This window comes from Dendrobium catenatum, unplaced genomic scaffold, assembly GCF_001605985.2.
Source record: "Dendrobium catenatum unplaced genomic scaffold, ASM160598v2 fragScaff_scaffold_412, whole genome shotgun sequence".
NCBI lineage: Eukaryota > Viridiplantae > Streptophyta > Magnoliopsida > Asparagales > Orchidaceae > Dendrobium > Dendrobium catenatum.
The window spans coordinates 1469524-1488451 of NW_021318874.1; the positions used below are offsets into that span (position 1 = coordinate 1469524).

The 18928-nt window shown below is 39.1% G+C and overlaps 1 protein-coding gene across 2 annotated transcripts in view; it reads left to right on the forward strand.

The window, feature by feature from the left end:
* Positions 1 to 18928, forward strand: part of LOC110114777 (F-box/WD-40 repeat-containing protein At3g52030) — a 36050-nt gene that overhangs the window by 10389 nt on the left and 6733 nt on the right. The window contains exons 4-7 of one of the 2 annotated variants that reach the window (XM_020847768.2): positions 3928 to 4026; positions 12426 to 12529; positions 17614 to 17703; positions 17944 to 18086. In XM_020847768.2, coding sequence (XP_020703427.1) covers positions 3928 to 4026; positions 12426 to 12529; positions 17614 to 17703; positions 17944 to 18086 — 436 coding nt within the window. The remainder of the gene's footprint in view (positions 1 to 3927; positions 4027 to 12425; positions 12530 to 17613; positions 17704 to 17943; positions 18087 to 18928) is intronic. The other variant, XM_028694179.1, reaches the window with a different exon arrangement.

The following is an 18928-nucleotide window of genomic DNA, read 5'->3' on the forward strand; positions in this document are numbered from 1 at the left end:
TAAAGAAAAGTATTAGTGAAATAAATTATAATAATGTTAAATTTTCATTTTTTAAAATATTAATAAAATTATGATTTTTAAATTATGATGTAATCAAGTTATGTAGCAAGTAGAACACTAGGAATACAACATGACACTTCCTTTCAATACCACATAAGCCAACAACAACTGTATGAAACTTAATAGTAAATAGATATAAATAAATAATTAAGAAATCTTGCAAGAAACAAACTAAAACATAAAATAAACTACCCTCAGAACAACCTAAAAAGGTCTTCTCACATGCAAATATGAAAAATTAGAGAATGGTGCTAAAAAAAAAATCAAACCAGTGGTTGCCCCAGAAATTTTGATCCATCTCAAGCCGTCACTCCTCCGGCAAATACCAACAAACGGGCTCAACAAAACCTTATACTCATAATATTTTGGGAGAAGAAAGATACAAGTGGAAGGGAAATCATGGAGAGAAGAAATAGATAGAAGATCAGGAAGTAGAAATAGGGTAGGAAGAAGATAGCTCTCAAGCTAGGAAGAAAAGCCCTTAGGTTTGGATTAGATCTTAGCCAACAACAACCATTTTCCAGCAGCAAATCAGCTATATTTATAGGAGAAAAGTCCAAATACCTACATAAATGTGCCACCCTAAGTAGCTAATAGAAGCCACTTATTGAGAAGATAAAACATTAGGATAGGAATCAACAAAGAGGGAAGGAGAACGACCAACAACAGGAAACCAAAGCTCAGGGAAAATCGAAACTACATGGGAAACCAACAACAGGAATTTCACGTATAGGTAAAACCGAAATCTACATGGAAAACCAGCCAGCATTGAATCTGAATATTGCATGGGGAACACACAAAAACCAGGCAACATGGGAAGACATGGGCTAAGTGCATTAAGGAAAAAAAAACCCCCATATTAAATGCCCAAATAGCCATCAAGGAAGCATGTAAACAAATTCAACATTAGTGGAAATCTAAAGGAAAGAAAATACTTAAGAGTACCAAACCCAAGCATGATTATGAGTTGATTTCCATCAATAGGGCACATAAAAAATATAATCCAAAATTACATAACATCTAAAATATAAGAAATAAAATACAAAATATAAAATGATAATCCTTGATTGCATTAAATCTAAACTACGGGCAACTCCCAAGCGGAGCCGCAAGTCCCAACCTAAATCAAAACATCTTAACATCTATCCACATTACTCGGGATCCCTGAGAGGAGGTAACCCATGGATGCTTATCAAATATCTGGACACTACAAGTCTACAATCAATGATTGCTTGTGTTGGCAGACTGAAACCTACAGTATTTCTGGGACTATGAAACCATGAGATCTTGATCGGGTCTGTCTCCATCCCCCATAACCAAAATTAAAATTGTTGCACGTCTAAGACATTAATTCATTATTAATCAAAAGTTCTCTTCTTCGCGTTAGGAGGGGTAATTAATTATGAGGGCTTGCCCTCATAGGAAGTAAGGATCCAAATCTAAATAAATCCTGATACTACCCTCAGGGAAAATCTGGTTAACTACAATCTGCCTCAAGGAGAATGGAATTCTTTGGTTGTAAAGCGGGATTCATTTGTGCCACAAGCACCACTCTTTCTTTTGTGCAAGAAACAATGTGCAAACCCAAGTAAACCTATTTTTCATCACCTCATCTCACTAAAAGCTACTCCCTTTGATACAATCAAAATCTCCGTACTATCCATTGAAGCACAAGTTTTATGTTTGAGCTAGCACTATATGTATAAATTAACTTGTATTACCCAACCCAACTTAGGCACTAATGTGTTGCATAAAACTTGAAATATTCATACATTCCTTTCAAGATTTTTATTCCTTGTTGTTATAATGAAGATTTTTGTTCCTTGTCGTTATAAGCAAATTTTTTTTTTCGTTGTCGTTATAATGAAGCCACTTATTAAGCTTTCATTTATGTAAAAATGACACTTGCAAGGTGTAAGTATCTATTAATTTGTATGGAGGACACTGGCACATGACTGGTCATCCCCTTACTCTTTTACACATATGAGAGTGACAAACCTTCCAAAGGGAAAGAAAAGAAAAACTTCTTTCTCGGAACTCCAAGTGTTCTCTTTAGTGTATATATATATATACAATTCAAATATCATTTCTCATTCATTGAATCATACCTCCACATTGTCCTTGACAATATCCTTAACAATTCCCTTAACCGTATCATTTATAATTCCCTTATTAATTTTCTCAATCATATCCTTTATAATTCCCTCCATAGTATCTTTCATAGTCCTCTCGATAAAATCATTCACAAATCCTTGACTAAATCTCTAAATTTATTATTCTTTTGAATTTCAAAATGAAATCAATTTCAGAATCTTGAATTCATCATTTGAGTTCAACTTTTCATGCTAATCTCTTTCAACCATAGGCATAATTTTTTATGATCATCTTGACCCAATTAACCTAATTGGTTTTAGCTTAATCGGATTAACCAAGCAATTCTCTCCTAATTTTTAGATATTTCCTTGGGAAGCTAATGATAGTGTTACTTAGGATTAATGGTGAAGTTTTTCAATTTAAATTGTTGTTGTAGCTATTATTATTTACCTTCGTCGCTTCTACGAGATGAAGTTTGAATTCGTTACATTTTCTTTGAGATTGTTTTTACCGTCCTCTGTCATTTTTTGGATGGATTTACTATGGGATGGGTTTCACATGATCTTGATTACTTAAGAGTATATTTGAGGACCTCTAATTATTTATCAAGTAACATTTCACTTTTTCTAAGTAGAGTTCTTTGTTTGAGGTCTCAATAAATGGCTCGACATAAATCCAACTCGAAAATCTGGGTTTGGGTCAATCTAAATAACTTGAAATCACTTTAAAATTGACCAGATTATTATTTATGATTTAAAAAGTTATAAACACTTTGTAAAATAAATATGTACATTATTAGGTTAAATGAGTGAATAAATTGATTCATGTTGATCCAAAAAGTTTATGGTCCATATAATGAATGGGCTAGACAGGTTGCGTTAGGGTTAGGCGGGTTTGGGCCTAGTCGGGTTTGTGTTAAATAATTTGAACTATGTAATAAATGGGTTGGGTTCAAAACAAGCAGATTCAGGTTGGGTAAATTTTGGGTTAGACTTGAATGGAGCCTGTCAACTTAAATTTACATCCCTAACTTTTGTAGCTTGGGTAATTGATGTAATACGGGAGAACTGCTTCTAATTAGTAGAACTCAATCTTAATTGTGGCTATGTAGTCGTGTTGTTATTTTATGCTGTTCTTGCTTATCCTTTTGTTTGTTCTCAAGATTACAATGGTCATTTAGATGGATTTTATTTGTCATTATTTTAATGTTATCAGTGTTATAATGTCCATGAGTTTGTAGCTACTATTATAAATAGTAGGCTTTTGGTTAAAAGTGAGTATTATTGATTAATGAATTGATAAATGACATTTGCTTGGCATTCTTTCTTTTGGTTGATCATGCTCCCTTATCCTGGCTTCTTTTCTCTACACTGGCCTCCCTTTCTAGAGACATTCATTCTTCTATTATTTTCAATACCCTTCTTCCCATCACCTGCGTTTTTCTTCCACATCTTTTCTCATCTCAACAATTATAAGTATTGAAGTCCACCACTATCTTCACTTCTGTTTCGTCATGCTAAGTCACGTGAAGTACAAAATTTAGAAGTCTTCAAATTTATTTTCTCTAAAGTTACATTTTAATTATCACTTATTTTGATTTTTATACTTTTTTCTACTTTTCTATTAGCCAATATTCTTTGTTATACCAATAACTAAAAAGCGATTAAAAAAGGCTTTTTATGGCATCAGTCATGAAGTGATTTCTAGATCTTGCATAAGAAGTAAATTCTTTTATTAACCTGTAAGAGGAAATCTTCTATTTTGCCATTGCAGGTAATGCGACTATGGTCCGTAGAGAGATGTAAATGTTTGAAGGAGTATTTCAATTTCAATAAGAACACAATCGTTGATTACGATTTTGATGAAAACAAGGTATGGAACACGGACGCATCTTGAACCTTCTTTATTGAAAAGATATATAAAAATAGAGCCTACCCACTTAATCATAAGGAAAGTGTAAAGTCTATGCTTCCTATTGATAAGCACCTCAATAAATATTGTACGGATTTGGCTATAAGTGCAAGCTAAACAATGCCCAACAGCTAACATCTTCATTGGCTCATTATCCTCTTGCATCATTCATGACCTTCTCATTTAGCCTTCACATTAAGGCCGCAACTAGTTTAGTAAGCCAAAAAGTCAAAAGATTGAGATAGGCCGCAGCTAGTTTAGTAAGCTCAAAAAGTCAAACTGGTTTAATTATATTAATTTATAAACCTAATGCTCATAAATCTAAAAGGTAAAATGCTATTCAATGCTAGCAAGAGCCTCTAGTTTTAATAATAAAATAAATATGTTTTTGTAAGATGCTACAAACAATCTCACAATGTAGGCCATCATATATATAATACATGAATAAGAAAAGGTTATAAAATAATCATCAACTTTAAATTGACTCTACTGAATATTTTATAAAATATGCAAGTGCTTTAGACGTCTGAATTTGTTTTGAAAGTGCTCCAATAAGTCGGGGCATTCCTATAAATATTCCACATGTTCATAAATATCACATATTAACTTTGAGCCATGTTAATCCATTAATGTTTATGCCAAGTACATCGATATGTGCAAGGCATACTAACACCCCTTGAATTTCAATTCAAATGCAAATAGTGTTGACTCGGTTGATTAGGTACCAAGGAATCGAGTTTGGTTTTATTGATTCCAAGTTGATGTAGGAGTTTTGGTGAGTTATTACCAAGTGTGTCATCTTGTTCAAAGTTGATACGGCTGCTGACAACTCAGCTACCTAGATTGTGCCCAGTACCCTTATTACCTATAGGAGAAGAGGCTTTGGGGGGAAGCTCTTTGGAGAAGATGTAAGAGGGATTTATTAGGGGATTTAGGCCGATTAGGCGCGGGGTGGGGATTGTGGAGGGTAAGGGTTTATGTTGAGTTTTATTTTCTGTAGCAGTTTTTGTTGGGTGTTTGGGTTATTAGTGGCTGCTAGGAATTGTGGGGAGACCATTCATCTCTCGAACAGTGAATCAACTTGTATATTGTCTTTCTTTATTTGAAGATTAGTAAATACAACCCTCTTGGTGTTATTTCTCGATCTATTTGGAGTAAGTGTTGTTTTCTTTATTGTTGTGTGCTGTTTTGATTAGCAAGTCTTATCAAATTGGCATCAAAGCACGATTTAAGACTTATGGCGCCAAAGAAAGTGGACACTTTGGAAGAAAAACTTGAAAGAGAAGTTGGCCGATTCAAATCTTAAGTTGAGGAACATATGTTATTTATGGAAGGAATATTTTCTAACCTAGAGGATATGATGAAGAAAATATTGCAGTTTCACACTCAACCAACAACATTGGAGGCAAGAGCACCGACGGGTGGCCAAAGAAGTGGGGGAAACCCCAAGATCGGCATAATGAGGGATGATTGAGAGGTAGAAATCTTGGGTGACGGGAAAAATAGGACACCTCTTGAACCGGTAACCAGGATGAAAATGGGTGAAGGATATGACATGAGGGGAAATTGGGAGGAAGAAATAAGGAGGGATGATTTTGAGGAAGAGGATATCTATAAAAGGAGAAGGGGTGGGAGAGAATATTGGAGATATTACAATACCGTCACATGGGAGGAGCCAAAGGTGGAAGAGGAAGTTGGGGCATAGGGGATCTCAGAGTGAGAAAGCTGAAGATGCCCTTTTTGAGGGGGACGATGCTCATGGGTGAATCTATAGGGTGGAGAGATACTTTGCGGTGAACGAGCTGAAGGAGGAGTAGAAACTCATAGCGGCGACTTTATGCTTGGAGGGGAAGACCTTGTCTTGGAGAGACATGAGAGATTCAATCCGATCGTAGAGGGGATTCAAAGATAGATTATTAGAACATTTTTCAAACCAATCGAGAAGGAGACTTCTATGAGCTGGTCTTTGCTCTAGTTCAAAAAGGGACAATGATGGATTATCAGGAGATGTTTGAGTACTTTTCTAGTTGATTGGAGTGGCTATCCGAAATAGTGTTGGAGGAAAATTTCATGAAGAGGCTCATGCCAGAGATCAGAGCCGTTGTTCGGTTATTGAGGCTACGAGGGTTGAGGGAGGCTATGGAGCAAGCCCAGTTAGTGGAGGACAAAAGCTCACGTGAGAAAAGCAGTAAGGGTAGCAATTCAGGAGCTTCATACTGGACAACGACTACGTTTTTGGAACCAAATGTACAACATGTGCTCTAGGGGTGTCAATATTTGACCCGACCCGAAAAATTTCATGATAAGGTCAACCCGTTTGTCAGACGGGTCTTGATCCGGAAACTCAAAATCAACCCGAAACTAACCCGGGTGGCATTGCACGCACACAACCCCCCACCTCCCATCCCGCTGGCGTGTGTACTGCCGCAATCCCGCTTAGCCTCTCGTGCACTAGTCCATGCCCACGCTCCCATTCGCACTACATTCTTGTTTGTTGCATCGGCGCACCTTGACTGTCCTTTGCCTGTAGGGCCTTAGCTTTGAGAACACTTTCTCACCAATCTCAAACTGGATGCCCTTTCTATGCCCATATGCCTGTTTCTTCATAATCTGCCGATCCCTCAACAGATGATTCTTCAATTCTTTTAACACCCTATCCATTTCCTCCAAGAATGCTTCTACTGAAGAAACTGGAGTGTGACTGTACCTAAAATGCACCAGGTGAGGTGGATCTCTCTCTTCCAACACCTTGAATGGGATCATCTGAGAAGCATAATGATATGAAGTGTTATACCAAACTCTGCCCATGCTAACCCGTTTGGCCCAAAGCTAAGGGGTTTCCTACATAAAGCATCGTAGGTATGTCTCCAAGCTTCTGTTTACCACCTCCATCTGCCCATCGGTCTATGGGTGATAGGCGGTGCTCCTTTTTAGTACTGTTCCATGTAGTTTGAATAATTCTCTCCCAAAATGATTGAGGAACACCTTATCCCTATTGGATACTATAACCTCCAGTACCCCATGCAGTATGACCACGTCCCTAATGAAAGCTGATGCCACTATTACTTCCATGTAGAGGTGTCGTAGGGGAATGAAATGAGCATACTTGCTCATCCTGTCTACTACCACTAGAATCACTATTAATCCTTCAGATTGATGTAACCCATCTATAAAATTCATGGAGACCTCCCACACCCAATCTGGTAGAGCTAGGGGCTACAATAATCCTCTTGGTGGCATGACCATATTCTTATTCCGCTAACAAACCTCACAATTGGCGACCAACTTCTCCACATTCTTGTGCATCTCCTTCCAATATAAATCTGAGGCAAGTCTCATGTATATCTTCTGCACCCCTGGAGACCCCCAATAGCACTACCATGGAACTCTTGGGGTAGGTGTGGAATATGAGCTATGGTCCTGGGCGTCACAAATCGGCCCTAGTACGAAAGCCTCTCCCTTTTTTGAGAATAACCAGGGTGGCTACTCCCATCCATCAATAAATCTGCCCTAATCCTCCCTGGCTCCTCATCCCGGGCACTCCTCTCCTTAATGGTCCCCCAATCCAACATCAGAGGTATCAACACGGCCGCCTCATGGAGCTTCCCTATATATTTGGAAAGGGCATCTGCCGCCCTTTTCTCTATCCCCAGCCTGTACTGGATTTTAAAGTCATATCTCAATAACTTTGACAGCAATCTCTAGTGCTCCTCTGTCATCATCCTCTGCTCCAACATGTACTTCATACTCTGTTGATCCGTCCTGACAATGAAATGTCAGCTCAACAAATAATGGTCGCTACTTCTGGATGGCTAGCACAATCGCCATAAACACCCTCTTATAACTAACTTCAACCTGACTCTAGTTGTTAACACTTGGATGAAGTAAGCAATGGGTCTGTGGCACTACATAAGTATTGCTCCCAAGTCATATACTGATGCATCCGTCTCTACTACAAATACCTACCTGAAATTTGGCAAGGGCAAGATTGGTACAACGGTCATAGCCTTCTTCAATCTCTCAAAAGCTATTGTGGTCTCCTCCCCCCACAAGAAACCATCCTTCTTCAATTATCTGTTAGTGGCCATGTGATGGTACTATGACCCTTCACGAATCTCCTGTAGTAGCCAGTCAATTCTAGGAATCCCCTCAGTTCTCTGAGATTCTTAGGAAGTGGCTATCTCAACATAACCTCAATTTTAGCCTGATTCGTAGCTACACTCTCCTGAGAGACTACATGTCCATAGTACTCCACACTGACCTTGACAAAGAAACATTTCTTAAGATTGGCCCTTAATTGATGCTCCCATAACACCTCTAAAACATTCCTTAAGTGCTCCCAATGCTCTCCATTTGACCTGCTGTAAACCAGACTATCATCAAAAAATACCAGCACAAATCGCCTGATATAGGGTCAGAAAATCTTATTAATGAGGGACTAGAAAGTGGTTGGAACATTAGTGAGGCCAAAAGGCATAACTAGGAATTCATAATGCCCCTCATGAGTTCTAAAAGCAATCTTTGATATATCCTCACTTTTTATTCTGATATGATGGTACTCTGACTTCATATCTATATCGGTGAAGATAACTGCTCCACTCAACTCATCCAACAACTCATCATCACTGGGATAGAAAATTTGTCTAGCACAGTTTCCTTATTCATCGCTTTGTAGTCCACGCAGAATCTCCAATCTCTTTTTTTTTTTTCTTAACTAGTAACATTGGGCTAGAAAGAAAACTCACACTGGGCCTAATAATCCCTGCTTCCAGCATTTCTTTGATCAACTTCTTAATTTCATCCTTCTAAAATTGGGGATAGTGGTAGAGCTCGACACTGATGGGTGACACACCTTCCCTTAAGGTGATAGCAAGCTCCTGCTCCCTTGGTGGTGGCAATCCTTGAGATAGCTGAAAAACCTCACTGAACTGCTGAATCAATGAATGCACTAAAAGAGGAATTACCCCACCCTCCTCAAATTTGATCCCCTCCAGCCTCTGTAGCTCCACCAGATAATCTTTCCCCACCTCTTGTATGCTCATCACCATGGTTTTAAGTAATACCATGGCTTTGGAGAGCACTGCATCTCCCCTTATCCCTACCCTTCTCCCTTTCACCACCAACTCCATTGTCAATGCTCCCTAGTTTACCTTAGTGTTCCCTAAGGTCTGCAACCACTTCATTCCCAAGATGATATCAGTTCTCCCTAACTCCAATGGGAGAAAATCCTTCCTCACCTAAACCCTCTATATGGTCAACACTGTTCCCTAGTTTACCTTAGTGTTCCCTAAGGTCTGCAACCACTTCATTCCCAAGATGATATCAGTTCTCCCTAACTCCAATGGGAGAAAATCCTTCCTCACCTAAACCCTATATATGGTCAACACTACTCTCCGATAGATCCCCTAGCCCGTCTCCATCTTCCTTGTACCTATCATCACTCAGTGACACCTTGTTTCTACCAATTTCACCCCCAATTGGTCCACGACCTGATTGGAGATAAAATTTTGAGTAGCCCCACTTTCAATCAACACCACCACTTCCATGCATGCTGTTTTCCCCTTCACCTTCATGGTATGACTCGGAGTGAATCCTACCACTGAGTTCATGGAGACCTCTGTCATGTTAAGATGCAACTTGTACTCTCCCCTTGTCTCACTCTCACTCCCTACTCAGTTTCCTCGTCATCACAGTCAGTGAGAACATAAAGATTTCGGTCCCGACACATATGCTATGGAGTATACTTCTCATCACATCTGAAGCATAATCCCTTCGCCCTCTTCTCCCGCATCTCCCTCTCAGTCAGTTATTTGAAGTTTCCCCCACTTCCTCCTCCTACTGGCTTCTCTCTTGGAGTTTCATGAATGTTGCTCGATGCAGGCCCCTTGGATGCTAAGGGAGTGGTAGTCATCCTGTAAGAGCCACCTGATTTGCTGTCTCTAGCTCCCCTCTCCTGGTACTTATGATCCTCCACTAGTTGTGCCAGCTTCATAGCCTCTCCCAAGTCACGAGGTCTCATGACCCTCACTGCTGACCGGATCTCTGATTTGAGTCCCTTCATGAAATTCATGTCTAGAACAATCTCCGATAGTCCATCTAATCGACTCGCCAGGCACTCAAATCTCTCGCGGTAATCTGACACTGAGCCTTCTTGCACTAATGCAAAGAACTGCTCATAGAAATCCCATCCCCTGCTGTTTCGAAAACGTTCTAATAAGCATTCCTTAAATTCCCTACCACTCCATATGAGCCTTCTCATGTATCTCCGCTGGTACAAAGCCAACACTTTCTTTTCCAAAAATAAGCTAACTGCTGTCAATCTCTCCTCCTCCGTCAATCCATTGACGACCAAATATCTCCCTACCTTGTAGATTCATCCATGTGCATCCTCCCCTTAAAATATGAACATCTTTAGCTTCTGATCCTTTGGATTTCCCTCATTTTCCCTGATTCCTCAATAATTTCCCCTTCTCCAAATGTTTTGTCCTCCGCAAGTGTCCCGATCCTCCCTTCCACGATCATACCCATACCCATTTTCCCTTTCTCCCCTCCTTCCTTCAAAATCAGCACCCCTCCTACCATATTCCCCCTCTTTTCTTTCCCAATCAGCATCCCTTAGTTCATGCCCCCATAACCATGCCTCTCTCGATACCTTCCACCTCTCTCCTTTATGATCTTCACATCATTTTCACTCATATGAATTTCAGAATTCATATTTCTCCCTATCGGACCTTCTGCTTCGATGCTATCGTTTGATTTTGATTGTCCCAGTATCTTCTTTACCATCTCATGAAGATCTTAAACTTTGCCTTCCATGGATGATATTCTATCATCCACCGTTGCTTTCATTTGGCTCATCTCCCCTCAAGACGTTCTTCCAACACATCTACTTTCTTGGCCTCCATTGATACCTGGAATTTTGTTCGACTAAAAAATTTGGATCTCAACCCCAAAAATAGCAAAATAGCCCCTCTTCGGGCAAAATTCAGCTGCTGTAATTCACAAAACAGCCAAAAAATAGTCCCAAAAACTGCTCTGATACCAATTTGATAGGAAACAATAGGGAAAAATAGAAATTAATCGCTGAAATAAGAATTTCAGCAAGTTCGCCAAGTGGATTTTTAGGTTTTTATGGTGGAAAACACAAGGACAACACTTGATTGCTAGAAGATGAAAGAAAATAATGAGATACAATCGATGCTCTTTTCAAGAGGAGGATCAATCTCTTCAATTCTCTCTAGATGCTGCTAGAGCCCAAGAACACCAAAGATCACTCATAAATTAGCCATAAAAAAGATTCCCTAACCCTAATACAAACTCCTACTTAAAACAAATCCAAAAATAACATAAAAGAACTAAACATCCCTCAAACCTTAGGCGCCTGCTATATTGCAGGAGCCGGCCCACAAGTTGGGCTGGCTAGACCGGTCCAAGCGTATCATTATCACCAGGTTAGAGAAGGAATGAGGCCTTCATAGTTTCTTCGGGAAGACAATGAAGTGGCTATAAAAACTGAGTTATCTAACCATTATATGCCGTGATTGCATTGGCCTGACCATCTACCATCCTCGTCTTGTTCCCATTTTAATTTCATTTGTGATCTGTTTCTTACTAATTCAAGCAAAAACAGGCGCGAATACCTTAGGCACTGCGTTCCATTTTTTTTTTATAGTACGTCAGAGTTATTTCTTCTCTAGAAAATGGCAAACGAAATCATGTTAGATTTGATTTTTTAACTGTTTACTGCCAATTGAATTTATAAGGAGACCTATGGATATTGGACTTTATTTCTCATTGAATTATATGTAGTAATGAACAAAATTTTGGAGACGAATTTGAGAAAATTTGGCTTGGGATATGGAACTAGGAGTTCCTATGAACCACCATCCGTAAAGCACTTCATTCCAACTCATTGAACTTGATATATTTTGAGTATTTCTTTTAATCAATAAGGTTTTTTGGTTTATTTACTTTCATCTTGCACGTTGCTGGTGGATGAAGTTGGGTTCAAAATGTTCATAAAAAATATGAATAGGAGAACAGGAGTGGGGAGCATGACTTAGTAACCGATGGAATTTGGGAGGACAAACATACCTATATGTTAATGTTAACAAGGTAACGGAACTATTTGCCTTTTCTCTTGGAGTTTTATGAATAACAATAGGTAGTATATTTTGATCACACTGGATATAGTACTATCTGGATTTGAAGTGAACTTTTGGCGAAAACTTTATGTTTGTGAAGCTTCAACAAAATTTAACTTGATAAAGCTTGTTTTTCCTTGTTCATAGTAATATTATTTTAGTATGTGAATATGTTATAACTTTGAATCAAATTCTAATTCATTTTTGCTCTCTAAGATTGTAGGATTGACTGATTCTCAAATATGTATTTGGGCCCTTAAGTCAGGAAAGGGCATCTTTCGGTCTCATGAAGGCATTTTCACTCGGGGCATTTGCATGGGGTATTTTATAGTCTATTATCTGAATTGAACATTTTTATTTCAGAGATTTTTTTTTCTCCAGCAACATTATAATACACGAGATTCCGTAAAATTATGGCAATTATGTTTTTTTTTTAACTATCTTCCAGTATTGGAGTGTTTGCTATTGTCACATAGATCAAAAGTTTAGTTATTTTTGCTGTGCAATTCACCACTCTTAGTTCATTCTCTACTTGTCCTTTTTGCGCCATAGATTTTTGAGCAACAAAGCATAAGCAATCCAGACTTAATTTCAGAAGCTGTTAATTTATACACCAACCATTGCACAAAGTTTTAACTTCATAATCGGTATCTTGAATTGTATCTTTTGGACATTCACTAAGGTGATTTTTGCCTTGAGAAATATTGTCACAGCTTGTTAAAGAATTCCCGAAGGAACTGCTCACAGAGATAAAAAGATTTATCTTATGCATCTCTTTTTAGTTTCTTTACAAAAATTTTTCTAAGCGCGAAGAAGTACAACATCCATACAATTTGTAAGTTTTGGATTATATTCAAATAATATGACTATCGGTTAATGTTCTTAAAAGTGCACTTGAAGCGTTATGATGTGTTGACCCTGTACATCATTTGCTTATGAAGTGCAAGCTCAAAACAAAGCATACATTGCCTTGTTCTCTGTCGCCGGCCTATATTGGATTTCAAAGTCATATCCTAATAACTTTGAAAGCCATCTCTGATGCTCCTCTGTCGTCATCCTATGCTCTAACAAGTATTTCAGGCTTCGCTGGTTCATCCTGACAATGAAATGCCGACCCAACAAGTAGGGCCGCCACTTCTAGATGGCTAGCACAATGGACGGTTAGCACAATGGACATCAATTCCCTCTCATAGACTGACTTCAGCTTGGCTCTAGCTATCAACACCTGGCTAAAGTAGGCGATGGGCCGATGGTTCTGCATGAGTATTGCTCCCAATCCATATCCTGAGGCATTTGCCTCCACTATGAAGATCTGAGTGAAATCAGGTAGGGCTAAGACCGACACGATGGTCATATCCTTCTTCAATCTCTCAAAAGCTGTTGTGACCATCTCCCCCCATGAGAAACCATCATTCTTCAACTGTTCTGTTAGTGGCCATTCGATGGTGCTATAACCTTTCATGAACCTCTTGTAGTAGCCAATCAACTCTAGGAATCTCCTAAACTCCCTGAGAATCTTGGGCAGTGGCCATCTCAACATAGCCTTAATTTTGGCTTGATCCGCTGCTACACCCTCCTGAGAGATTACATGCCCCAAGTACTCCACACTGGCTTGGACAAAGCAACATTTTTTTCTGATTGACTCTCTGTTGATGCTCCTATAACACCTCTAAAATCTTCCTCAAGTGCTCCTCCGACCTGCTGTAAACTAGAATATCATAAAAAAATACCAGCATAAATCGCTTGAGATAGGGTCAGAAAACCTTGTTCATAAGGGACTGGAAAGTGGCTAGGGCATTAATGAAGCCAAAAGTCATAACTAGAAATTCATAATGCCCCTCATGGGTTCTGAAAGCAGTCTTTGGCACATCCTCCCTTTTCATTCTGATCTGATGACACCTTGACTTCATATCGATATTGATAAAAGTCACTGCCACACTCAGCTCATCCATCACTGGGATGGAGAACGTGTCTGGCAGAATTTCCTTATTCACCACCATGTAGTCCACGCAGAACCTCTAACTCTCATCATTTTTCTTAACCAGTAACACTGTGCTAGAGAAAGGACTCAAACTGAGCCTGATAATCCCTGCTTCCAACATCTCTTTGATCAACTTCTCAATTTCATCATTTTGTAATGGAGGATAATGGTAGTGCCTAACACTGATGGGTGACACACCTTCCCTCAAGGTGATAGCGTGCTTCTGCCCCCTTGGCGGTGGCAATCCTTGAGGTGGTTGAAAAATCTCACTGAACAATTGAATTAATGGCTGCGCTAAAAGAGGAATGTCCCCACCCTCCAATCTGATTCCCTCCAGCCTATACAGTTCCACCAGATAAGCTTCCCCCACCTCCTATATGCTCCTCACTATGGTTTTAAGTGATACCATAGCTATGGAGAGTCTAGCTTCTCCCCTGATCACTACCCTTCTCCTTTCCACCACCAGCTCCATTGTCAATGCTCCCCAGTTGACCTTGGTGCCCCCCAAGGTTTGCAACTACTTCATCCCCAGGATGATATCAATGCACCCTAATTCCAATGGGAGAAAGTCCTTCATCACCTGAATCCCCTATATGGTCAACACTACTCTCCTACATATCCCCTGACCCGTCTCCACCTTTCCTATACTCATCATCATTTCACAACACCATGCATCCACCAATGTCACCTCCAATTGGTGCACGACTTGGTTTGGAGATGAAATTGTGGATAAACCCACTATCAATCAACATCACCACCTCTCTGTCTGTCATTTATCCCTTTACCTTCATGATATGACTCGGAGTGAATCCTACCACTGAGTTCAAGGAGACCTCTGCCATGTCAAAATACAGCTTGTCCTCCTCCTCTCCCCCTATGTCACCCTCACCTCCTTCAATTTCCTCGTTATCATAGACGGTGAGAACCTGAAGAGTTCGGTTCCTGTACCTGTGCCCTGGAGTATACATCTCATCACATCTGAAGCATAGCCCCTTCACCCCACTTCCTCCTACTGGCTTCTCTCTTGAGATCTCACGAATGTTGCCCAATGTCGGCCCACTGAGTGCTAAGAGAGTGGGGGTCATCCTGTAAGAGCCGCCTGAACTGCTGCCTCTGGCTCCCCTCTCCTAGTACTTCGGATCCTCCACCACTTGTGCCAGCTTCATAGCCTCTCCCAAGTCGCGAGGCCTCATGACCCTCACTGCCGCCCGGATCTCTGATTTGAATCCCTTCATGAAACCCCCCTCTTCGATAGTCGATCCAATCGACTCGACAGGTACTCAAATCTCTCGCGATAATCTGCCATTGAACATTCATGTACTAGTGCGAAGAACTGCTCATAAAAATCCCCTCTTCTGTTGGTTCAGAAATGTTCCAAATAAGCATTCATGGAACTCCCTCCATCTCTGTATGGGCCTCATGTCTCTCCACTGGTACCAAGCCAAGTCCTTCCCTTCTAAACAAAAGCTAGTTGCCGTCAATTTCTCCTCCTCCGTCAACCCATTGACGACAAAACACCTCTCTACTTTGTAGATCCATCCATGTGCATCCTCCCTTTTAAAAATGGGCATCTTCAGCTTCCGGACCTTCAGGTCTCCCCCATTTCCCCTGATTCCTCCATAATTTTTCCTTCCTCAAGTGTTCAGTCCTCCCCAAGTGTCCCGATCCTCCCTTCCACGCTCATACCCATACTAATCTTCACTTTCTCCCCTCCTCCCTTCAAAATTAGCACCCCTTCTACCATAATCCCCCCCTTTTCTTTCCCAATCAGCACCCCATGGTTCATGCCCCCCATAATGACGTCTCTCTCTATACCTTCCATCTCTCTCCTCTATGAGCTCTATATTGTTTTCTCTCCTACGAATTTTAGAATTTGTATTTCTCTCATTTGGCTCATCTCCCCGTTAAGGCGTTCTTCCAACGCTTCCAACGCATCCACTTTCTTGACCGCCATCAATTACCGAGTTTTCGTAGAACTCAAAAATCTGGATCTTGACCCCAAAAACAGCAAAACAACCCTTTGGATACAAATCAGCCGCCGGATTTCACAAAATCAGCCCAAAAAAAAGTCTCAAAAGCTACTATGATACCAATTCGATAGGAAACAATAGAAAAAATAGGAATTTAATAGCTGAAATCAGAATTTTAGCAGTTTGAGCAAGCAAAATTTAGGGTTTTTATGGATGAAGAACATAAGAAAAGCACTCTTGATTGTTAGAGAATAAAAGAAAACAACAAGATACAAATGATCCTCTATTCGAGAGGAGGTTCAATCTCTCCAAAACTCTCTAGATGTCGCTAGAGCCCAAGAACACCAAAGCACTAAGAAAATTAGCCACAAAAAAATGTCCTAACCCTAATACAAACTCTTACTTAAAGAAAACATAAAATTAACACCAAATTAAAAAAGTCCCTCAAGCAATTAACCCTAGATAGCGGTCCCTACCCTAAGGGCGGCATAATCAGTAGCCTACCAACCAGCAGGCTTGCGCCTACTGTACTGCAGGAGCCTGCCCGTGGTTTGGGCCAGCTAGACCTGTCCCTCCTAGATCGGTCCAATCGTATCAATATCCAACATCTAGACAATCAACATCTTTAGCACGATGGTTTAAACTATCCTTCTTTGTTCAAATTTTTTTTGCTATCTCTTATCTATTAGTAAAATAACCAGAGATTTGAACCGTGTTACTAAACTTTTCCCCACTCATTATGAATTGCAGGATTCAATCTCAAGGATAACAATTGGCAATGCTAAGAAAAAATTTTGACTCTATTGTTTGAATGTTAAAGAAAACCTTGAATGTTTAAGAAAACCTTGAATTACAAATGAAATATGCACAATTTTTATATCCCACTCTAAAGAGTATGTGATCATGTTATGGCACTTTGGCTTTGTCATTCCAACTTTATGTATATTCCGTTCTCTTCTCTTCATCAATAAAATTCATAATCATTTCCATGTGAACCTTGCGAACTATCTAAGCACACTAAAAACATTTTTTTAAGCCATCCATATAATGCTTCAAAAACTTTTATTGTTGTGATATATGATTACCTTCTCGGTTTACTAATATCTTGGAGGCTAGGTGGTTTTGTATTGTTTGTTGATGATCGTATTGGATCAGTAATGAAAGCTAAATATGAAATTTGTCTCATTTTTAAAGATTATTTCACACATATACTTTTTTAATTTTTAGCGATTATTATGACTTGGTTAGGAACATTGGCACGCTGGCTACTTTTGATGCTGATAAGCCTTTTTTTTCCCTTCAGTTTGATCATGAACTGGCAATCCCTTTCTTTATATGCTATTATATGGCACTTGAAATATAAAGCTGTATATGTTTCCATAAATTGTCACTGCAGGGTGATTTCTTCTGCTGTCATATTTGAATTTTTGTCCTGATAACATTCTTTTTTTAGTTATATCGACCCTGAGGCTGTGGTTGGATGTGATGATGGCAGTGCCCGTGTATTTGATATGTATAGTGGGCGGTGCACTCGAATAATTAGGTAAATATTATGGCTCATGTAAACCTTATATGTCCTTTCAATTGCTTAAAAGGGTTAGATTTATTCTGTTTATTTTGGAAAAATGTTGTTTCTTGCTATACTCTCATTCCTCTATTTCTATTTCCAATGATACCAGCTGTTCAGCTATGTACTTATATGACTTGGTAGAACCTTAGGAGCTATTACAGATTTTATATTTTTGACAACATTTTGTAATGCCATATAACCTGATGTTTGCAGGATGCACGGTGCGCCAGTTTCATGCTTAGCGTTAACTGAAGATCAATTGGTATTTGGTGGATCTAATTTTGGCACTGTAACTGTCGCAGATTTTTCAACTGGTGAACAGTTGGCATCGATGAAGTCATCCTTTTCTCACACAGGTCATTGCCTCTGGTCATTGCTTAATGTGTCCCAATGGAAATTTCAGTCAAATTACATTTAAAAGAAAATATAATAGTTTTTTGAGTGTTTCTAAGCCTGCAAATTTCTTTTTTTGGTTTTCATTAAAGCCAATTATTAAACTTAAAAAAAGCTATTTTCATACTGAGATCCTGCTTTAGCAGTCAAACTAATAATTATAGCTTAAAGAATAACGAATGCCTTCAAGTTAGCCTCTTATTTGAAAGCAAAATGAAAAAAAAAAAGGAATATCCACTGCTGAAAAAAAAAAGGAACATTTTACATTCTTCACCCAACCTTTTACCAGGGCAATACTACTCTGTTCAGAATTGTTTTGCATGATATCTCCGTGTTGTGTTCCTGTGTGATCTGTACAAAACCATATTGAAAATAACCTAAGAATAATTAAAAGTTGTAGAACAAGAAAATTAACCTCTTAAAGTAACCTCAAAAGCATCTACTTTGTTAACTTTGATATAAATCATTCAATTTCAACTAAACAAAAGATGTGATCATTTAGAAAATATTTGTAATAATAATTGTGAAAACCACAACTAAATACTTTTTTTTTTGCCTCCAACTATTGAGTTAAGGATATTTAACATGCTACTTGCAATCTTTCTTACTATATAGCATGCACGAATGATATATAGATCTCATCAATCAAACATTAAGTCTGAATAATACACCTGCTAATAAGATGTCAAACTAGCAAAACATGCAATTGCAATTGAATCCTCTTTCCACTACTAACGGTGCACCCTAGTAACTTTACTGTACAAATAGCATAAAATAATTGATGCCGTTCACAAGAACAATGATC